The sequence below is a fragment of the Orcinus orca genome, chromosome 1 (assembly GCF_937001465.1).
Source record: "Orcinus orca chromosome 1, mOrcOrc1.1, whole genome shotgun sequence".
Lineage (NCBI taxonomy): Eukaryota > Metazoa > Chordata > Mammalia > Artiodactyla > Delphinidae > Orcinus > Orcinus orca.
In genome coordinates this window covers 187,654,735-187,678,785 of record NC_064559.1, presented here as the reverse complement: position 1 = coordinate 187,678,785, position 24,051 = coordinate 187,654,735, and the positions used below count along the sequence as shown (strand labels likewise).

Here is a 24,051-nt window from a genome sequence, read left to right as displayed (position 1 = left end):
AGTGGCTCCAGACCTAACTGACCCCCGTGGGGATCAAATAGAGAAGAAAATGGCGCTTCAACCAACTTCCCCACCCCCCCTCTAAGAGTCTCTATCTCACACCAAAAGAATACAACACAGCCAGCCTCTCATACCAGATTCCCAGCAGTTCTGGGGCCCAGCTGATTCCCACATTTCATAGAGGAGGCAACAAGATTCAGAGAAGAGACATCTCTCGTCTAAAGTCACTCCGTTGTAAGAAGCAAAGCCTGACCTTGAACCCGTCTATCTGCCCCGACACGAGCCAAGCTGCCTCCAGGAGAAGGTGCCAGGGCCCTCAAAGGGGATGCAGATCAGCTGGGCACTATGCCCATGCTTGCCCACGCCCCACTCAGCCCTGTCCTCAACCACCTGCCCGTCCCTGTCACAGCCCAGCCTCAATTCTTCTCCTTCAGCTGGCACCAGTTGCCGTGGCAACAGGTTGTTTGGGAAGCTGTGGAATGATGGGGCTGTGCCGCAGAGTCAACGATGGGGCCTGGAGGAGAGAGCAGCTGTGGGCTGCTTCCAGTCAAGGTGGGCAGGAACCTGGCTCCACCACCAAGCTCAAATACCCCCTCAAAACACTGCAGACCCAGGAATTCCAATTCCGGGCATCTGGCCCAAATAAATAATCTGAAATGGGGAGAAGCCAGATGCACAGGAGTGTTCACCCCGGCAGTCCTTAAAGCAGGACAAAATTGTATACATCAATAACAGGTAACATTTTTTAGTTTCTTCTTGTACCAGGCACTATGCTAAATACTGAACACACATATGTGTCATCTCGTTTGCTCCTCACACCGCCCTATGACGTAAGTACTTTTAATACCCCCATTTTGCAGATGAGGAAATTATACTCAGAAAGGTGAGGCCGCTTGCCTAGGTCACATTCAGAGAGTGGCAAAGCCAGGACTGAATGCCTGTCTGTCAGCCTCTGAGCTTTGTGCTCTTAACTTACATGACAGTGGTCGGAAATGAGAAGAGGAAGACCCAGCCCATCCTCTGGTCCTGGCAGTGCCTGTAGACCGCTATGAGGCAGGGTTCAGGGAAAGCACAGATTTGCAAAATTGTATGTACCAACTGGGAAACACCTTCGAATACTACAGCACTTGAAAATTAAAGTGTAAGTCCCAGAACAATGAGGCATGGCATGAACCTACTTATATATAAAAAGGTGCCTTCAATATACAGATGTTCATATATGTATAGAAGTTATAAAAAGGAGACTGGAAGGATGCTAACCATTAACAGCAGACAAAGGGCAATTGGGCCGGGAGGTATTAAACAGGATTTCCTCACTCTGTGTTAACAAATTCATTGTAAAACAATTTTTTTTAATACCTAAAAAATCAAGTTATAAATTGTGACATGGGGCTTCCCTGGTGGCACAGTAGTTAAAAATCTGCCTGCCAATGCAAGGGACATGGCTTCAAGCCCTGGCCCGAGAAGATCCCACATGCTGTGGAGCAACTAAGCCTGTGCACCACAACTACTGATCCCACGTGCCACAACTACTGAAGCCCGCACATATAGAGCCCGTGCTCCGCAACGAGAGAAGCCACGAAAATGAGAAGCCTGTGCACCACAATGAAGAGTAGCCCCTGCTCACCACAACTAGAGAAAGCCCACACACAGCAACGAAGACCCAACACAGCCAAAAATAAAAACAAATAAATTAATTAATTAAAAAAAATAAATTGTGACATGCATGATCCCCTTTCTAGGCAAAGAAAAGACTTATATGCATAGGAAAAAAATGGAAGAAAGGACATATATCAAAATGTCAACAGGATGGAACAGGATAGAAAGCCCAGAGATAAACCCACACACATATGGTCACCTTATTTTATTTTTTTAATATTTATTTATTTATCTGGCTGTGCTGGGTCTTAGTTGCAGCACTCGGAATCTTTGTTTCTGTGTGTAAGATCTTTGTTGCGGCACGTGGGATTTTTAGTTGTGGCATGCAAACTCTCAGTTGCAGCACGTGGGATCTAGTCCCCTGACCAGGGATCGAACCCGGGCCCCCTGCATTGTGAGCACGGAGGCTTAGCCACTGGACCACCAGGGAAGTCCCAGGTCACCTTATTTTTGATAAAGGAGTCAAGAATATACAATGGAGAAAAGACAGCCTCTTCAATAAGTGGTGCTGGGAAAACTGGACAGCTACATGTAAAAGAATGAAATTAGAACACTCCCTAACACCATACACAAAAATAAACTCAAAATTGATTAAAGACCTCAATGTAAGGCCAGACACTACAAAACTCTTAGAGGAAAACACAGGCAGAACACTCCATGACATAAATCACAGCAAGATCCTTTTTGACCCAACTCCTAGAGAAATAGAGATAAAAACAAAAATAAACAAATGGGACCTAATGAAACTTAAGAGGCTTCTGCACAGCAAAGGAAAACATAAACAAGACGAAAAGACAACCCTCAGAATGGGAGAAAATATTTGCAAATGAAGCAACTGACAAAGGATTAATCTCAAAATTTACAAGCAGCTCATGCAGCTCAATATCAAAAAAACAAACAGCCCAGTCCAAAAATGGGCAGAAGACCTAAATAGACATTTCTCCAAAGAAGAAATACAGACTGCCAATAAACACATGAAAAGATGCTCAATAACATTAATCATTAGAGAAATGCAAATCAAAACTACAATGAGATATCATCTCACACCAGTCAGAATGGCCATCATCAAAAAATCTACAAACAGTAAATGCTGGGGGGGTGTGGAGAAAAGGGAACCCTCTTGCACTGTTGGTGGGAATGTAAATTGATACAGCCACTATGGAAAACAGTATGGAGGTTCCTTAAAAAACTAAAAATAGAACTACCATAAGACCCAGCAATCCCACTACAGGGCATATACCCTGAGAAAACCGTAATTCAAAAAGAGTCATGTACCACAATGTTCACTGCAGCTGTATTTACAATAGCCAGGACATGGAAGCAACCTAAGTGTCCATCGACAGATGAATGGATAAAGAAGATGTGACACATATATACAGTGGAATATTATTCAGCCATAAAAAGAAACGAGGGCTTCCCTGGTGGCGCAGTGGTTGAGAGTCCGCCTGCCGATGCAGGGGATACAGGTTTGTGCCCTGGTCCGGGAGGATCCCGCATGCTGCGGGGCGGCTGGGCCCGTGGGCCGTGGCCGCTGAGCCTGCGCGTCCAGAGCCTGTGTTCCGTGGCGGGAGAGGCCACAATGGTGAGAGGCCCGCGTACCGCAAAAAAAAGAAATGAAATTGAGTTATTTTTAGTGAGGTGGATGGACCTCGAGGCTGTCATACAGCGTGAAGTAAGTCAGAAAGAGAAAAACAAATACCATATGCTAACATATATATGGAATCTAAAAAAAAACGTTCTGAAGAACCTAGGGGCAGGACAGGAATAAAGACACAGACATAGAGAATGGACTTGAATGAGGACACAGGGAGGGGGAAGGATAAGTTGGGACAAAGTGAGAGAGTGGCATGGACATATATACACTACCAAGCGTAAAATAGATAGCTAGTGGGAAGCAGCCGCATAGCACAGGGAGATCAGCTCGGTGCTTTGTGACCACCTAGAGGGGTGGGGTAGGGAGGGTGGGAGGGAGACGCAAGAGGGAGGGGATATGGGGATGTATGTATATGTATAGCTGATTCACTTTCTTATAAAGCAGAAACTAACACACCACTGTAAAGCAATTATACTCCAATAAAGATGTTAAAAAAAAGAATATTAACTGTATCTTATAACTTAACATAGACTAGGTTCTAATAGAATTTTGACATTATTAATAAAACGTGTTGCAATTACAAAAAAAATGTTAACAGGAGATAGCTGATAATGTTGGCATTATGGGGATTTTTATTTCTTCCTTATATTCTACAATAAACACATATTAGTTTTTTTTATTAAAAATTAATGTTTTTGAGTGATGTTTGCAAAGACAATGTAATAGCACTTCTAATGTAATTATAGTACCAAATAGTGGTAAATCACACAGGCAGCTCATTGGTTCCTATCCCAGTTCTACTAATTTGTTGTTTGGTCTTGACATAGTCACTTTACCTGTCTGAGCCTCAGTGCCCACAACATTAAAATGGGTATACATCGTTAGTATCTACCTCGTATGGTTGTTAGGAAGATGGAAGATAAAGAGCTCGGGAATATACCCAACTCGTGGTAGGCAGGCCAGCTGCTATTACTGCTGTGATGCTAGCGGGGAATGTGCACAAGCAAGCAGCCCAGCAAGCTCTCCAGACAGACTGCCTGGGTCTGCATCCTGGCTCTGTCATTTACCAGCTGTGGGACCTTGGGCCTATAACCTTACCTCTCTGGGCTTCAGGTGAAGACTAAACCAAAAGCACTTAGCACAGAATACATATTCAATCAATGTGATAAACATTTAACTATGTGACTACTATATATAAAATAGATAACCAACAAGGACCTACTGTATAGCACAGGGAACTAACTATACTCAATATTTTGTAATAACCTATAAGGGGAAAGAATCTGAAAAACAATATATATACATATATATGTGTATATATATATGTGTGTGTATATATATATATATCACTGAATTGCTATGCTGTACACTTGAAACTAACATGATATTGTAAATCAAATACTTAAATAAAAATTCAACTATGTGAGAAATATACATCAAACACAGGTAATGCCATCTTCTGCCTTTGGTGTTAGCTATGATTATTTATAAAATGACCAATATTACTATCAGTAAAAGAACAATGGAAAGGGAAGCAGTGAATACAGGGAACACAGTCAGGCACTGCCTCCCTTGCTGTGTGAGCTTAGAGAAGTTTGATAACTTCTCTGAGCCTCAGTTTCCCCATCTGGAAATACAGGGCTAATGCCTGTCTCATAAGGCTATTATAACACTCAAGGAAAAGCAAATTTAACATAAATGGATTTACCTTGTGCCTTATGCTAGGCACGTTAGTTTACACCATCATCTCATTTAACCCTCAAAACCAGGGGTCCTCATCCCCCGGCCACAGACAGGTATTGGTCTGTGGCCTGTTAGGAACCAGGCTGAACAGCAGAAGGTGAACTGCGGCTGAGTGAGCGAAGCTTCATCTGTATTTACAGCCGCTCCCCATTGCTCGCATTACCGCCTGAGCTCCGCCTCCTGTCAGATCAGCGGTGGCATTAGATTCTCATAGGAGCGTGAGCCCTACTGTGAACTGCGCATGCGAGGGATCTAGGTTGCGCACTCCTTATGAGAATCTAATGCCTGATTATCTGAGGTGGAGCTGAGGCGGTGATGCTAGCACTGGGGAGCGGCTACAAACACAGATTATCATTAGCAGAGAGGTTTGACTGCACAGAGACCATAACAAATCAATTTCTTGCAGACTCATATCAAAACCCTATCAGTGAGTGGCAAGTGAAAACAAGCTCAGAGCTCCCACTGATTATGCATTATGGTGAGTTGTATAATTATTTCATTATATATTACAATGTAATAATAATAGAAATGAAGTGCACAATAAATGTAATGCACTTGAATTATCCCGAAAACATCCCCTGACCCCGGTCCGTGGAAAAATTGTCTTCCATGTAACTGGTCCCTGGTGCCAGAAAGGTTAGGGACTGCTGCTCAAAACAACCCCATTGGGGCTTCCCTGGTGGCACTGTGGTTAAGAATCCGCCTGCCAATGCAGGGGACATGGGTTCCAGCCCTAGTCTGGGAAGATCCCACATGCCACGGAGCAACTAAGCCCGTGCGCCACAACTTCTGAGCCTGTGCTCTAGAGCCCATGAACCACAGCTACTGAGCCCCTGTGCTGCAACTAATGAAGCCCATGCGTCTAGAGCCTGTGCTCTGCAACAAGAGAAGCCACCGCAATGAGAAGCCCGCTCACCTCAACGAAGAGTAGGCCCCGCACCACAGGTAGAGAAAGCCCGCGCGGAGCAACAAACACCCAACACAGCCAAAAAATAATAATAATAATAAAATAAATTTAGGGCTTCCCTAGTGGCGCAGTGGTTGAGAGTCCACCTGCTGATGCAGGGGACACGGGTTCATGCCCCGGTCCGGGAAGATCCCACATGCTGCGGAGAGGCTGGGCCCGTGAGCCATGGCCGCTGAGCCTGCGCGTCCGGAGCATGTGCTCCACAACAGTGAGAGGCCCATGTACAGCAAAAAAAAAATAATAATATAAATAAATAAATAAATTTAAAAAAATAAAATAAAGTATAGGATGTGGATGTGTGTAGGTTATATGCAAATACTATGAAAAAAAAACCATTAAATTGGAATTAGTATTCCCTTTTTACAGATGAGGAAACAGGTTAAAAACTATTCCAGGGTCACTCAACAAGGAAGTGGGCAGAGATAAGATTTCAATCCAGGACTCACTGACTCCAAAAGATAATGATGCCCTTCCTATCTCAACCTTTCAGACTCAACCTACCAGTTTGGGGCAGTCTCCTGGGCTGGATTCCTCTGCCTGGTCCTGGCTGGAGTCGTCTGGGCATCTGTCAGTGCCCTGGTCCTGGGCATGGGGCACCGGGCTCCTTCTCAACTGTTTAGCACACTTGGATCTTCTCTGCCCCATGCATGGGCCTGAGCTAGCCTTGCTGGCTACAGGCTGCAGGGCAGCAGCGAGTCCCTGTCCTGGCATCCCCCCAGACACTGGCTGAACCTTGACCTCCAACTCCTCCTGGTTGTGTGAGGTGGCAGGGCCATCACCACCGCCAGGCCCCACGATGTGTCTGGCTTCTTGCTGCTCTGTGGAAGCCTTTCCTGACACTCCCAGGCACAGTACAGGGCTCTGTGGAGGATCCCGGGCAGCTGGATGAAGGGACTCGCCTCCACTGGGCAGTGGGGACCTGACAGGGTCACAGGGGCTGCCTGGCTGGGTCCCGCCCTCTGCAGTGGGCAAATATTCAAACTTCTCAATCCCTGAGGCACAGCTCATCCAACTTCCACCTGAATCTCCAGGCCCACACCCAGTGTCCTTGCAAGAGAGAGGACTGCAAGGGCCTCCCAAGGACTCCACGTCAGCACCTTGGGGGGAGTCTCCCACAGACTGGGGCTTGTCCCCACCAGGGCTCTGACCAAGCCACAAGAAGTCATCAGCTCCCTCATCCTCTGAGGGGGCCTCAGACCTCCTGCTTTTCTGTCTTGTTCCCACGGACGCACTACAAAGATTCCTGGGCCAGCTTCCAGCTAAGATGTCGTGCATTGTAACCTGGAGCCTCTTGGAGGCCTGAGCCCTCCTGTGGGCAGGCACTGTGGGCAGCTGGATGTGGAGCCTGGGGCCGGGCACCGAATCCTGGCTCTCTCCCATAGCTTGCAGCCCCAGGACCACCAGGTGGGCCTTGGCCTCCAGGCTAGTCCCAGGAGCACCCACTACCTGGGAGCTGGCACCTTGCTGAGCCTCTTCCCTGAGGACCCTCTTCCTGCTGCCCACCCAAACTGGGGCCCCAGAGCTCCCTCCTGGCAGGTCTGGTGCCAGGCCTACCATGGAGCTGGTTTCTTCCATATCCTCCTGGAAAAGCCCACAGCTGTTGTGGAGACTGAGAACGGGGTCCTCTGTGCTGGAACCCTCTGCAGCTGCCTCCTGAGACATGTCTGCCCACCGACAGGGGCCCAAAGAAGAAGGCAGGCCCTGTGAGGAGACAGAAAGGGACTTCATCTCGGAGGGTCTGACCCGCCAGCCCACTCAGGACACCAGGCCAGTGGGAACCTGGGAGGCTGCCTCCCTTACAGGTGGCACCTCCAGGTACCACTGATGTAAGCACCCCAGGTGAGGGAGGGGAGGCCTGTCTCCAAGTAGGGTTGAGGTACGGCCACCTTTAAGGTCTTCCCCTCTCTGGGAGTTCACACTTTTGCTTAAATGGGCCATAATAACAGCAGTTATCATTTACTAATTAGTTACTTCTGTGCATTATTTCATTTCATGCTGGCAGCCACAGGTGAGGAAAGTGAAATTCAGTGACTCGCCCAAGGACACGCGCAGATAAGAAGTGGAAGAGCCGGGATTCTCTCCCCAACAGAAAGCCCAGCCCTTAAACCACTCTGAACCAAGCAGACACGTAAGGACGTTAATTCCCATAATTCCTGACCGACCCCGCCTCACATCGGGCCGGGTCTGACAGACACTCCAGTCAGGTTCCCAGGCCTGACCCGGCAGTCCCCCACCGACCTACGCGCTCTCACCTGGGGTCTCTGGGTTCCACCTCTCGGGGTTCCACCCCCATCTGTAAAGGGCCTGAGAACACGTGAGGCGTGCAGCCCTGAGGGCGGGATGAGGGCGGAGTCTGTTGATACGCGAAGGGCGGTACCCCAGGCGTGCTGGCGTCCGTGTCCGGCAGAGGACGCTCTCCCCTACCAAGGGCTTCCCGGAGGAGGTGCCCGGTGACAAAGGGCCTTGAATGCCTACCTACCTACCTGCCTGCCTGCTTGCCTGCCTGCCTGAGAGTTTAAACTTGTTCATAAGGCGATGGGGAGTTACTGAAAGTGCCTGAACCTCTAGAGGAGTGTCAGAATCAGATCTAGTGCCTGAACCTCTGGAGGAGTGTCAGAATCAGATCTAGTGCCTGAACCTCTGGAGGAGTGTCAGAATCAGATCTAGTGCCTGAACCTCTGGAGGAGTGTCAGAATCAGATCTAGTGCCTGAACCTCTGGAGGAGTGTCAGAATCAGATCTAGTGCCTGAACCTCTGGAGGAGTGTCAGAATCAGATCTAGTGCCTGAACCTCTGGAGGAGTGTCAGAATCAGATCTAGTGCCTGAACCTCTGGAGGAGTGTCAGAATCAGATCTAGTGCCTGAACCTCTGGAGGAGTGTCAGAATCAGATCTAGTGCCTGAACCTCTGGAGGAGTGTCAGAATCAGATCTAGTGCCTGAACCTCTGGAGGAGTGTCAGAATCAGATCTAGATTTTTGCTCAATTATTTATTTTAATTATTGTTATCTCAAATATAATTCATATAGATGAGAATGCACACCCGATGCAATGCCCAACAGAGAGATTAGAAATAAAAAGCTAAAAATGTCGTCTCACTCCCCAACTCTTGGGAACAACCTTCCTTCCTTCCTTCCTTTCTTTCTTTCTTTCTCTCTTTTTAAAAAATTCATATAACTATGAATAATATACTCATGCCTCTATTACTTGGTTTATTAATGTTAACAGTATCTATTGACTACCTGCTGTGTGATTTCATTAATCAACCTTTCCCCCTTTCTCCTCCCAGTTTTTTTTTTATATTCATCTTCTTTTTTTTTTATTCCATTGGTTGCTGTTACAGTCTTCTCTCTGTATGGGGGATTCGGTTCCCCAGCCCCCAGGCGCACCAAAATTCCCGAATGCTCAAGTCACTTATATCAAATGGCACAGCATTTGTATATAACGCATGTGCCTCTTCCCAAATACTTTGTCATCTCTAGATTATTTATAATACCTCAGGTAGATGCTGTGTAAGTATTTTGCATGTGCCCAGCAAATTCAAGTTTTGCTTTTGGGGACTTTCTTGAACATTTTAAAAAAATATTTTCCATCTGAGGTTGGTTGAATCCAGATCTGGAACCAGAACATATGGAGGGTCAACTGTATCCGTTTAAATAATAGTCTTAAATGTCTGTTTCTTCTTTAGATTGTATCTCTTGACTCTCCCGTGTGAAATGAATAATTTCCCTTGATTTCCCCTCCCCCCTTCTGCCTTCCTCCATCAACTCAACCTTAACTTTTGCTTTAAGGTTGTTAGCATGTACATTCTCTCTTGTAAACATAATTCAGTTTGCCATACTTTGCCTGTATGTATTTCTTAACATTGAAAACCAAATGACATTTATAACATTATGACTATGTAAATACTTTCATTTCAGAACCAGGGATTTGATAGACCTCACTGAGAGGGAGATGGAATTCCCCAGCACTGAACCTGTGACATGTGAGGCTGAGAAGCTTCCAGGTCAATGAATTACTACACCCAGTTAGAATGAATACATTTAGGTATATGTAGATTAACATGGATGTATCTCAAAGACATAATGTTGAATTAAAAAAGCAAATGTTAGTGAGGGAAACTGAGTGCTGGGTATATGGAAACTCTCTATACTAATCTTCAATATTTTTCTTTAAATCTAAAACTTCTAGAAAATAAATTTTAATTAAAAAAAAGAAGGAAGTTGTAGCGTGATCCATATTGAAAACTCTCACGATATGGCTGCCAGGGTCACAAATGAGGTAAGAGTTGAGATTGATGTCACCAATGACCACAATTACTGCTCTAAAGAAAAAATTTGGGGAGTGAGATGACCTCCCACTATGGAATGTCCTGGCCATGATAGCAGAGACGTGGACCAGGACCCCTAAGACCAAGTGGACTGTTATTCTGGTCCATTCAGATAATGGATGTCTCCCACCACTGGGTAAAGAAAGGGGGAATGAAGGTACCACGTGGCATAGAGGATAAAAGGACAATGATGGCTAATACAAATAGTGCTACTTCAAGCCAGGGACTGGTCTAAATCCTTAACCTATATTAATCCTATGTTTATCTCTTTTAATTTACCTATATTAATTCTTACACCAAGTCTAAGAGGTAAATACTGTTATTATCCCTATTTCATTTTTTTAAATGTATTTATTTTATTTTTGTCTGCGTTGGGTCTTTGTTGCTGCACACGGGCTTTCTCTAGTTGCAGCGAGCGGTGGCTACTCTTCGTTGCAGTGCGCGGGCTTCTCACTGCGGTGGCTTCTCTTGTTGCGGAGCACGGGCTCTAGGCGTGCGGGCTTCAGTAGTTGTGGTTCGCGCGTTCTAGAGCGCAGGCTCAGTAGTGGCACATGGGCTTAGTTGCTCCGCGGCATGTGGGATCTTCCCGGACCAGGGCTCGAACCTGTGTCCCCTGCATTGGCAGGCGGATTCGTAACCACTGCGCCACCAGGTAAGTCCCTAGGTTTTCTACTCCTTATAACATTTGGTGAAATTCATTGGAAAATTATATGGTGCCATTTGGTGAATGAGACATTTTACTACTACGTTGATTTATTAAATGACTATTGGTTTGTTCAGTTCTATTTGTTTTTGAAACAATTTTAGCAATTTATATTTTCCTAAAATTTGTCCATTTTTTCAAGGTTTTCAAATGTAATGGCACAAAGTTGTCCATAGTATTCCATGATTCAAAAGATCTCTGTTGTATCAGAGTTATATTCCCCTTTTCATTCCTAATAATGTTTATTTGGGCTTGTTCTCTTTCTCTCTCTCCTGATCAGTCTTTCTAGGGTGTTTTTCAAAGAATTAGACTTTTGTTTTGTTTGTTATCTGTTTTTTTTTTTGTTGTTGTCATTATATATATACATATATATATGTATGTGTGTATATATATATATGCTGCACCACACAGCTTGTGGGATATTAGTTCCCCAACCAGGGATTGAACCTGGGCCCCAGCAGTGAAAGTGCCGAGTCCTAACCACTGGACCGCCAGGGAATTTCCATTGTCATTATATTTTCTACTTCCTTATCTTCTGCTCTTTCTTTCATTACTCGATTTCTTCAACTTCCTTTGGTTTACTATTGTTCTTTTAATTCCTTCTTAACCTGAACCTTCAGCTCATTTTAAAACTATTTTTATTCATAATTAATTCATTTAATGCTATACATTCTTCTCTAAGTACTTCTTTAGCTGCATCCTACAAGCCCTCATAGGTAATGGTGATGCTTTTATCATCATTCAGCTATAAGTATTTTATAATTTGTTATAATTTACTCTCTTATTCATGGATAATTTAGAAGTTTATGTGTGCATTTAGGGTTCAAATAAATGAAAAAATTAAAGCTACCTGTTATTATTGAAAATAAATGTAATTTTACTGCATTGTGATGAGAGAAAACGGTATATAATGTTGACTTTGAGAAATGTTTAAGATTTCCTTTGTGAGCCGTTAATATTTGTTGTGTGCTTCAACTACTGAGCCCGAGTGCCACAACTACTGAAGCCCACATGCCTAGAGCCTGTGCTCCGAAACAAGAGAAGCCACCGCAATGAGAAGCCCACACACCTAAACAAAGGCCCAACACAACCAAAAATAAACAAATAAATAAAATAAAATAAATTTTAAAAATCTTTGTGTGCTTGAAATAATGTAAATTCTCAGTTTAATGGTGTAAGCTTTTCTTGCCTCTTTATATATTAAAGGTTTATAACCACATTTTCAAATCCATAGTAATCTATAGTAATCTGAATCTGTAGAAATCAGCGCTCAGTGCACAAAACAGAAACCACTCCAGGTATTTTAAGCAAAATGAGCATTAAGTTTTTACAGAGTCATTGGAAGGGCTGTAGGAGTGCACTTGAGGTTGGGTCTCTGCGATGCTATCTATCGCTAGAACCACGTTTATGATACACTGTTGTAACAAGCCAAAGAGTGGGACACCAGCACTGCCAACACAGACACCGCTTCCTAACATTCACAAAACCAGAGGCCAGTCATTGACACAGAAAAACTCGATGGCTCTAGGATTGTGCTTGTAGGCAATAACAGCCCAAGGAAAAGGACAATGATCTCTGCCTCTCATCCACCTTCTAGATCTTGCACCGTGGCACCAAGTGGTGGAAACTAATCCACATCTGGAACACTAGCTGTCAGAGACTCTGGGAAACAGTTTTTAGCTTTCCATCCTCTGCACACTAGGGTGTGGGTATAGATGCCGAGTGAGTCCTTCCACATTTTCCTCTATAATATATTAATTTTTCATCTACTTGATCTATCAATTTCTGAGAGGTGTGTTTTTAAATCTCACACCATTATTGTGGACTTGTCAAGTTCTCCCTTTACTTCAGTATGTTCCTGCTGTATATACCTCAAAACACTTTTTAAAGTGCATACAAATTCATAAATAATTTTAAATCTTTTTAGTACATTATAACTTTCATCAGTGCCAAATGTTCTTTCTTCTTATTAATGTTATTTTGCTTTAATTCAGTTTTTCTGATATTAATATGAATACATTTCTGCCTTTCAGTCAGTATTTACCTGGTGTAATTTTTCTATTATTTTCATCCTTTACGTGTAGTTTTGCTTCTCACTATTCGTCTTGTAAACGGCATATAGTTAGGCTTTAGAAATCCAATCAGAGCCTCTTGTCTCCCATTAGTGTGTTTTACCTATTCACATGATTGGGACGACTGATATACTTGGTCTTATTTCTACCATTGCTCTTTATGCTTTCTTATCACGAATTCTCTGCTTTCTTTTTATTCCTTTTGCCTTCTTTAGGACTTGTCAAATTATATTTACCCCCTTTATTTTCCTCCACCAGATTGGAAATTATATTTTCCTATTTCTAATCTTTAACAGTTACCCTTAAATTTATAACATATGAACTTTCATTTATATTTATCCAAGAAAGTCTACATTGACATTTTTGTTCTTCTCCCGAGTAAGACAATTTCCTTTAACATGATTTCACCCCTCCTAAAACATCTCCATTTCTTTGCTATTTTAATTTCACCCTTTTTTCCCTTTCTTTTAAGACGTATAAAATTATTCTTTAACTTTTTTACAGTCAGTACTTACTTCAATTTATCACCAGGATTTACTTTTTTTTTTTCCCCTCTCAGATGCTTCTTGCATTGAACCCATAGAAGTGAAACCAGAGATGGAGTAACCACATGGGAGGATGCAGACAGGATGCAGGCGTCAGATGGTTTCTTTAGAAAATATCTATTGAACATTTGCTATGGGTCAGGACTTTCTGTATATTATCTCATTTAATATTCTCATCAGCGCTATAAGGCATCATTATTCACTTTTTACAGAAGAGGAAAGCTGAGGTTCAAGTAGGTGAAGTAACTTCCCTAGGATCCTGCACAATCTGAAGAGAAGTAGAGCTGGTAGTTCAACCTCAAGTCCAACGCCAAGGAAAGAGTATTTTGGTTTCCGTGAGGTTTTTTTCCCCCTGCTAATAAGTCATTTCTCTTGGAATAATTTTAAGCTCCCAGAAAAGTTACAAACATAATATAATACATAATTAGTTTTATCACAGTCATTGGGTATATAGTACAGATTCTCATCACTGGTCCATACAAGGCCTCCCTTAAATTGCTTATGAATTTATGTATTTATTTTAATAATATAAAACAATCCATGGAGCCACTGCCCAATATGAAAAATAAAACGCTGATAAGAACTTGCATCTACAATCTGGTCCTCCACACTTCAATCCACCCAAAGTGAATTTGAATCCTGTGTTCCGTGTTCTCTTGATTTCTTTTTTATGTAGTTTTATCAAATCTATATCTATTTCCCAAAAGTATATTTTTTTCTAGTATTCAATATTTATAAAAAGGGTACCAGTTGAGTGTGATATTTGGCGATATACTTTTATTTTAATTAACTAATTAACTTATTTATTTATTTATTTTTGGCTGGGTTGGGTCTTCGTTGCCATGCGCGGGCTTTCTCTAGTTGCGGTGAGTGGGGGCTGTTCTTCGTTGTGGTGCTCGGGCTTCTCAATGTGGTGGCTTCTCTTTGTTGTGGAGCATGGGCTCTAGGCGCATGGGCTTCAGTAGTTGTGGCATGCAGGCTCAGTAGTTGTGGCTCTTGGGCTCTAGAGCTCAGGCTCAGTAGTTGTGGCGCACGGGCTTAATTGCTCGGTGGCATGTGGGATCTTCCCTGACCAGGGTCCTGCATTCGCAGGCAGATTCTTAACCACTGTGTCACCAAGGAAGTCCCCCTGGTGATATACTTTTTTTTTTTTTTTTTTTGCGGTACGCGGACCTCTCACTGCTGTGGCCTCTCCCGTTGCGGAGCACAGGCTCCGGATGCGCAGGCTCAGCGGCCATGGCTCACAGGCCCAGCCGCTCTGTGGCATGTGGGATCCTCCCGGACTGGGGCACGAACCCGTGTCCCCTGCATCGGCAGGCGGACTCTCAACCACTGTGCCACCAGGGAAGCCCTGGTGATATACTTTTATCACTCAAAATTATGTTGCTAAATTCCATGCAGACTGTTGCACTTAACCTTACTGCATTCATTTTGACTGCTGTATAATACTCCATTGTATGTTATTCGAGAATTTCTGTGTCTGTTCTCCTGCCAGTGCTTTTGTGCCAACAGAAACATTCTTGTATCTCCTGATGTACCTGGTAAGATTATCTCTTGAATATGGAGCTGGGAGTGGAATTGCTGGGTCACAGTTGTCTTAGTTTGGGTCCCGTAAAGCAGAGCCTGAGACAAAAGGGATGCTGATAATTTATTTGAGGAGTCATGCCAGGAAGCAGGAGAGAGTGAGACAGGGAAGGAGGAAAATACAACATAAGGGAGAAATAGTGAGGTGACTGCCGGGGGCTCGTTCCCAGAATTGTGGGCCTGAAGGATGGACAGCAGGGGCATTTATCTGCAGGCTCCTGAGCCCCATTGATCAAGGGATGCCCCCGGGATGCTAACTTCCCTACGTTTCTAGGCTGTGCTTGTGCATGGGCTGAGTGCTGCCACCCCCAGCCACCCAGTGGAGAAAACCCTGGGCAGAAAACAGAAAAATGTGTACCTATGCTGTGGGGGGAGCTGTCAGCACACGTGAGTCCTGAGCTGGGCGGAGGGGGTTTACAGCTGTGGCTTAAAGGTGAACTAAGGGGATGTGACACTGGCACCAGAGGTGACTACTAGATAGGATGGGTGAATGTTGGAGTTTACACCCTAATGCCCGACTGTGTTCCTAAGTAGTGCCAACTTACACTCCCACCACCAACGTGGGAGAAACCCAATGACTCTGCATCCTAACAGTGCCGTTTTCTCGCTTCTTAATGACCACTTTTTCTTTTTTTTTCTTTTCTTTTATTTTATTGAAGTATAGTTGATTTGCAATGTTGTGTTTATTTCTGCTGTACAGCAAAGTGACTCAGTTATACATATATATACATTCTTTTTCATATTCTTTTACATTATATTTTATCACGGGATATTGGATATAGTTCCCTGTGCTATACCGTAGAACCTGTTGTTTATCCATTCTATATATAATAGTTTGCATCTGCTAGTCCCAAACTCCCAATCCATCCCTCCCCCAACCCCCTCCCCCTTGGCAACCACAAGTCTGTTCTCTATGTCTGTGAGTCTGTTTCTGTTTCATAGATAAGTTCATTTGGGTTAATGACTACTTTCTAATTCTTAGTAGCCTGCCTCTCTCTTTCTCTCTCTCTCTCTCTTTCTTCTTTCTATTTTTTGGGGGGTCATATATTTCCTTTACATTTTTAAGGAAAAACAAATCTTTTATTTTTTCAAGGAGTAGTTTATCTGTTGAGAGTGTCAATTGCCTGGGACGTCGCTGGTGGTCCAGTGGGTAAGACTCTGTGCTCCCAAAGCAAGGGGCCCGGGTTCGATCCCTGGTCGGGGAACTAGATCCCTCATGCACGCTGCAACTAAGAGTCTGCATGCCGCAACTAAGACCCGGCACAGCCCAAAATAAATAATAATTTTTAAAAAAGAGAGTGTCAATTGCTACAGAAGAACCTGGAAATATAAGGACTAAGAAAAGGCCCAGCGTATCACTTGTATGTGGAATTGAAAGTATGACACAAATGAACTTATTTTTGAAACAGAAACAGACTCCCACACACATAGAAAACAAACTTATGGTTACCAAAGGGGAAAGGGGGTGGGGGAGGGATAAATTAGGAGTTTGGGATTAGCAGATATAAACTACTATATATAAAATAAACAACAGGGCCCTACTGTATAGCACAGGGAACTATATTCAATATCCTGTAATAAACCATAATAGGGAAAAGAAAAAAAAGAAAGAAAGGGCCCATCGTGAAGCCCGGTGGGTTGGTGACTCCAGCAGGAGTGGCTGCGCTGGGTGTGTGGGGAAGGGGTGAGGGTTGAGTTGATCAAAACTCAGAGGGATAAGGGGTGGGGTGACAGAGGAAACCAAGCAGGCAGTTTGATAGCAAAAGGAAGGAGAGGATTGCAAGGTCAAGGGGAGAGGATTTCCAGAAAAGGGAGCATTGAGTTTACGGCCAAGTGAGAAGGAAGCAGGGAAGAGGAGATGATGGAGATGAAGGAGCAAGGGGCCGCCTCAGTGTTTAGAGCATGTGGGCAGTACAGCTCTCTCCTCTTGCGCAAAGAGCACTGACTTTGGAGCCAGCCAGACGTAGGTTCAAATCCCAGGGCTGCCATTAGTGAGAGGGCGGCAATGCACCTGGCAGAGTGACGTGAGGAGCACCTAGACCAAAGACCAACACTTGGTGGTTCTTTCCCTCCCTTCCCGCTCCCAAAGTGTCTGAGGCCCAGTCTAGATTGGCAGGCTGGGAGGTGACACTTGGCTGCAGGGCCGGAAATTCCATGCGTCGGAGGAAGGGAAGGGGATGGGGAGAGCTGAGGCCTGGAGCCCAGATGGGAAGAAACAAAGGGGCTCCTGAGAATCAGGGAGAGACAGGGTGCTGATGGAGGAGGCCGAGGTGCTGCTCGTATGGCAGAGAAGTTGCCACTGATTGAGGGCTCCGGGGCTGGGCCTTCCCGGCTGGGCACCAGCCGAGTGAGTAGATGTGGAGTCCTGACACAAAGGGCCTTGTCCTCCCTGTCCAAGAGGCGCCATCTCCGCTCCCAGCCTCTAGCCAGGGACGCTGGGTTCCTGCCCCACCTGGTCCTCCTCCTACATCCCCCTCCCAGTGTCCTGGGGCCTATCCACTGAGTCCTCCCAGCCAGAAACCTGGAAGTCAGACTTACCTGTCATCAGCCGTGAGGTCTATCAATTCCACCTCTCCCTCTGCTTTTCCCAGCAGTTCCCAGGGTTGGGGGCCTTGCTGGGGCACCAGGCAGCTCTCATCTGGCAGGATTCCCTCCAGTCAATTACTCAACAGGCTGGGCCTTGGCTCTGCTCTTTCCCTCTGGCTACCACACTGGATTCCACCATGGATTTATCTAGGGGGAAGCTCAGTCTTCACTCCCTGAGATGAGCTGATTTTTGTAAATTGGCTTCTCCAGCCTCTGGGGAGGGCCAGAGAGGACAAAGTTCATTTTCCATGGATGCCTTTGTGCACTTTCTTCCACCTGGCTTCACAAGCTGTGGAACCCAGGGAATGAAGGGACTGATCTGGACCACACTGAGCAGCCAGGAGGCAAGCCCCTGGAGGGAGAACAGAAGTCACTGGGAGCTAAGCTTCCCCGGAGGCACCCCCTGCACGGCCAGCTCCGGGCCAGCTCCTGCCAGCCAGCAACAGCACTAGTGCTGTGCACTGCACGCCCCAGCCCCAGAGATCTTCAGCGGAAGGCAGTGGGGCTGCTCGCTCATAGGTCACAGCGCTGTCCCCTCCACCGAGACCAGCCTGGACGGGCCTCTGGCTCAACATCGCTCCGCCTCCCAGGTTCTCTGATTTGCTGAAGGACATGTTCCAGGTTGTTGACTCATGAACTGGAAAACCAGAAGCAGACCCTCTGGGCCCCAGGCAAGAGGTTCCAGAACACAAGGATGCAGCGCCTCATCCTGAGGCTTGGTCTCGTTTGAAGGTGGAGATACGCCACTGTAGCTAAGGCCTCTGCTGAGGCTGCCAGCTGCCTGGACCCCAGCCCCAGGGACCTCCTCTAGGCACTTTTGCTCCTCTGACTCAAGGTCATGTCACTGGACACTGTGAACTCTGTAGCCAGGGATCCCAGTCAAGTTTGCTGGCACTGCTGGGCCTCTGACAGAGCCCTCCCAAGATGCCGCTTGAGCCCGGCTCCCCCTCTAGACCTGGGCCATGGTTGAAGGGACTGGATTTCCTGTGCCTCTGAGCTCCTAGCAGCTGAGGCGATCAATGGCCAGATGCTCCAGGGTTCCTGATCCCCATCCCACAGGGTCGTGGACAGACGCAGTCAGCAGTAACCCCGGGCTGTGGCCGCTGCAGGTGGGCATGCCTGGTTTTTTGGGGGTTTTTTTGCGGTACGCGGGCCTCTCACTGTTGTGGCCTCTCCCGCTGCAGAGCACAGGCTCCGGACGCGCAGGCTTAGTGGCCATGGCCCACGGGCCCAGCCGCTCCGTGGCATGTGGGATCCTCCCGGACCGGGACACGAACCCGCGTTCCCCTGCACCGGCAGGCGGACTCTCAACCACTGCGCCACCAGGGAAGCCCTCATGCCTGTTTTTATGCAAAGCTGCTGGCACCCTGCCCAAGATTGCTGATGGACACACGTCATATCAACATGACTGCTTAGCACTGTCGACCTTGATCACCTGGCTGAGGTTGCGTTTGCCAGGTTTCTCCACTGAAAAAGTTATTCTGTGTCCCCCTCACCCCCACCCTTGTACTCAGGAAGGCGGTCACTGTGTGCAACACACACTTAAGCAGTGGGGCGTTATTCTTCACCTCCCTGAGGGCGGAACGTCTACATAAATTATTTGGAAATCCACATGGGGCATTTGTCTCTTCTTAATACATTTATTTACATCATTTGTTCAATCATTTATTTGTATCAGTAAGGACTCATGGATATTTATTGTACACTTTGGGTTGTAATCCAATGCTACTTTATTTCTTTTGTCACTCAAACTGGTCCAGCTTTGCTCACCGGGAGCTCTTTCAATTGGCTCCTATGTCCCTTTGACATTTGATGTACCCCCATTATTGTATGTGTGTCAGGGGACGGGTATATTTCCTATCTCCTTGGAGACTTTTGATGTCAGATATCAGATGAAGCTGAGACTCAGACTGACCCATCCCCCTTCACTCACCCCTGCCCCTTGCTACTGGGCTTCCACTTCCCCAGCCCTGGCTGCACCTCTGACCATGGGGGACCTCGAAGCTGCTGGACACACCTGAACTTTGGACCCTGCCCTTTCCTCCCTCCCCAGCCACTGCCCTGCAGAAAAAATGCCCTTTCCCCTGGTTGAGTCTGTCTGCCAGTTCCGGCCCCAGAAAACTTTGTAACCGTAGTGACGTAACTGCTGTCCTCAGTGTGTGTGAATAAACTTATTTAAAGAACAAAACAAAATAAAAATTCTGCCTCTATGATCTTTGCAACCTACCTTATCTTCTTCATTCCTGGACTTTAGATAAATGTCCTTTTGCCTAAAACTGTTTTTATTACTCGCCCTCCCATCTGGTCAGGGTAGCATCAAGGTCTCTGCAATCAACCAGACTCGGATTCCAATCCTAGTGGCCCCGGGCAGTTACTTGACCTCTCAATACCTCAGTTTTCTCATCGTAAAAGAGAAATAATAATAGCCTCCAAACAGCTACCATTGAATGAGCCCCCCAAAGTCTATTAGGTGATAACTTATGAGATGCACCTAATACTCCTAACACACATAGTAGATGCTCAATAAATGGAAGCTATTACCGCTATTAGTAGTGGGAGTAGTCCCAGTCTCTCCCTCAAATCCATCCTCTACTTCTAAAGCTCATACATGACAATATCATTTTTCCACTCACAGTCTTTCCAGAATCCAGAATCCAGAACCCCCTGGGATTCAAGATCTTACAGAATCTTGCCCTGCTCTAGGCCTTGGCCTCATCTTCCTTCTCAACCCAAATCTCACTGGACTATTCACTGTTCCCCAAAGAGGCCTTGCACTTCACACTTCCCTGCCTTTGCCTGTGCTGTTCCCTCTGCCAGGCTTTCTTATCTGGAGACTCCCAGGTTGGAAAGAGCATGGACTTCGAGTCCCACAAACCTGGGTGTAATCTGCATTTGGACACTGACTCTGCAGCTTATCAGCCATGTGACCTCAAGCGAATTCTCCAACCTCTTCAAGCCTCATTTTCCTTACTCATAAAATGATGATGATAATAGTAGTCATTTCATAGGAATGTTGTGAAGATTTCAGTAGATAATCCATGTGGAGCATGTCGCATAATGCCCAGCACACAGAAAATACTTAATAAACAGTCCTTGTCTTTCTTCTTACTAATATCAGGCAGCCAGAAGTTGCCTGCTTTGCCGGGCTCTGTTTATTGATGGATTCAAGGCTAAAAATAGAACTGCAGCCTTGGGGAGTAGGTCCTTCTGGAGCCAGGAATTGATGCCCTTGGTATGGTGGATGGGGAAGGAGCCAGCTTCTCCCTCTGGGGGCTGCTCAGAGAAACACAAATCTTAGTGCCTCTGGCCTTTCTCCGTTATTCCCAGGGCAGGCATGTGGAGGCTGGACAAGCCCAGGCTGACGAGCTCTCCTAGCAGAGCGCTCTGCAATCCCACGAGCTGGCTGCTAACTCCAGAGCTGACATTCACTGGCTCTGTGACCTTGGAGTGGCAACTTTCCCTCTCTGAGGATCATTATTACTCCTAGCCCGGGCAACTGACAATGGTAATAACAAACAGATTACATGCACAGGGGCATTGAAGCCAAGGACCAGCTCTAGGACTTTGGGTAATGACTCCCCTCTCTGAGCTTCGGTTTCCGTATCTCTGAAATACTCACAGTAGTTCAGACCCTACAAGGCTGTCATGAGGGTCTAGAGAGGCCATGGCCAGCCGTCGCTGACAGCAGTGGAACCTGAGTTATCTAATGGCGCATCTTCCCACCTGAGGGTGTAAGGAGCTGAGACAGAAATTCTGTAGCTATTGATCCACCAGCTTTGGAAAATGCAAAGAAATGCATTCAGCAGAAAAACACCTCATGTCTTTTGCTGCTAACAGGCAGGCCCTACCAGTGGATAGACCACTTGTGTGCAATCGACTTCCCTTGCTGTCAGTTCAGTGGTCTGGGCGAGTTGTCTTGTCTCCCAGAACAAGATGCTGAGTTAACTAAAGCAGACCCTGAATTGCGGGCAGGAGTCCCCATTTTCCCTTCTGCAGTAGTAGTCTTAACAGTGAGGTCAAGGGCAAACAGCTGGCTTCCAGGGGCACTGAGCCCTCCTTCCCCACAAAGACACAGACGTGGGGGGCTCAGATGGCCCACAACCTCCAGGCCACACAACCTGGGTTGCTTCTCCCCTTCTTCCCTTCCTGCGACAGGCCCTGTCAGGCTGTAGCCCTCCCTTATTTCTGACCATGAGATGGATACAGAATTGCGTGACAGTAACATTAACAAAAATACACGATCCCATCGCCTTGCAGTCCTCAGGGCAGGAAGATAGTACAGCAGTCGCTGCAAGAGATCAAAAGCCTGGGACCCGGGCGCCACATGCAAAGGCTTCCTTCCCAGCCACCTGCAAATGGTGCACCTGACAAGGGGAGAGGAAATCGTGTTCTTCTACCTGAAAGATGGAAGACTGGATGGTCACCTGAGGCCAGCAAGCCCTGTAGGACTGAACCCACTAGGCAGGGGGCGCTGATCCAGGGGCATCTAGGAGGAGATGCTGGCTCTGGATTCTCACTCTCCTGGGTTTGGATCTCGACTCCACCACTGGGGAACCCTGGGAAAACCCCCTGGTTTCCCTGGTGTGCGTATTTATTTGTTTGTCGACATATTCACAGTATTCTTGCTTGCAGACAGTGGAGTCCACTCTGGCCAATTTAAGTAGAAAGAGAATTTACTTAGGGATGTTAGGCTCATTGGATGATGGAGAACTGAGCTCTAGATGCAGCTCAGGAGCATCTCCAAGAAGCACATTGCAGAACTTGGACTGATGGGGGAGCTGCTGCTGTCACAGACCCCGGAACCAGTACTGCCTTGGCCACCACCCAGGCCAGCAAAAGGTGTGCCCCACGTGTAGCTGTTCCCACACATAGCCATCTCCTGGTTGGTGGTCTCAGGGGGTGAGTGTGATTGGAGGAAAGTAGGTCACACATCTGCACGCTTCAAGGAGGGCTGACTTCTGCTTCGGGAAGGAGAAACTCAAGATATAAGGGCTCATCAACAGATAGAAAGGAATTTTTTAAACTGTTAAGCAGTGATGAATGACAAATGTTCAGTACATCTTTCTTGTCTGTTTCCCCCACCTTGAGCGAAAGCTCCATGGGGCAGGTATCTTGAATGTCCTGTTCACCTCTGGATCCCTAGCACCTAACATGGAGCCTGTGATGAATACACAGATAAATAAAATGTGGATAATGAAAGAACCACCTGTACTTTGAGGCTACTGGCCAAATCACAGTCTCTCAGGGGGGTCACAGCTTCATGCCTTTGGAAAAGCTGCTCCTTCTTTATGGCATGCCCGTTCCTCCACAGCCCCTTGCCTGAGGGTGAAGTTGTCTTCATCTTTCATTTCTCAGTTTCGACACCTCCTCCTGGAGGCCTTCCTTGATGTACAGCTCCATCCCTACCACTGCTGTCCTCACCACCATCACCACTCTGGGGATGCCCTGGGGAGCTGGTTTAGTCTGGTGGTTAGGAAGGCAAGCTCTACAGCCTGACTGGCTGATTTCAAATACTGGCTTCAGCTCTTACTAGCTGTTGGAGCTTGGACAAGTCTTGTAATCATTCTGAGGGTCGTTCTCCTCATCTATCAAATGGGGATAATAACAGTATTTAAGTCAAAGAGTTGCTGTGCGGCTTAAATGAGAGAGTGTATGCAAATTCTTAGAAGGCGGCCTGGCGCAGAGAGAGAGCTCAGTCCACTGCTGGTGCTGGTGCAACCCTTACTGTTCTGGCACTTACTGGGGCAACATCGTGACTGTGTTCATGTCTATCCCCAACTTGAGACCTTCTGGAAATCAGGAGATGGGGTGTCCTTTACTCCCTCCCCCCACCTCTCCATGTGCCTATTTTACACATGGTGTTTGTTGGTTAAACAATGAACTCAACCAAGGAAATCACAAACACAAAGACTGATAGATGAAACACTTAGTTTGTCTATTAAGAAAACAACTAAAATTAAGCTGTCCCCAGGGAGTGGGGAAAATGACAAATGGTTAATGTCTATATTATGTAAAGATTTCATACACAGCAATAAAAAATATCTGAGTTGCTAAGAGAAGTCCAGACAAAGGTCATGAGCAGGCAAGTCAGGTGAGGAAATAGCAGGAGTAAGTAAACGTGGAAGAATATTCAACCTTTAGTAGGAGAAACACAAATGAGATACCAATGAAAGCAACAATAATATAGAATACAGAATTCGATACGGAATTATTTACAACACTGAAAAATGTCCAATAGCAGAAGAATGGCTACATAAATGATGACACATTG

The 24,051-nt window shown here is 46.1% G+C and overlaps 1 protein-coding gene across 1 annotated transcript in view; it reads right to left on the bottom strand.

Moving 5' to 3' along the window:
• The window catches only part of SPOCD1 (SPOC domain containing 1), a 29,455-nt gene extending 21,144 nt beyond the window's left edge, over positions 1-8,311 (bottom strand). The window contains exons 1-3 of the mRNA XM_033422306.2: positions 8,216-8,311; positions 7,518-7,664; positions 6,465-6,824 (exon numbers count right to left, since the gene is read on the bottom strand). Coding sequence (XP_033278197.1) covers positions 6,465-6,824; positions 7,518-7,625 — 468 coding nt within the window. The 5' untranslated portion in view covers positions 7,626-7,664; positions 8,216-8,311. The remainder of the gene's footprint in view (positions 1-6,464; positions 6,825-7,517; positions 7,665-8,215) is intronic.
• Positions 8,312-24,051: the final 15,740 nt, after the last annotated feature.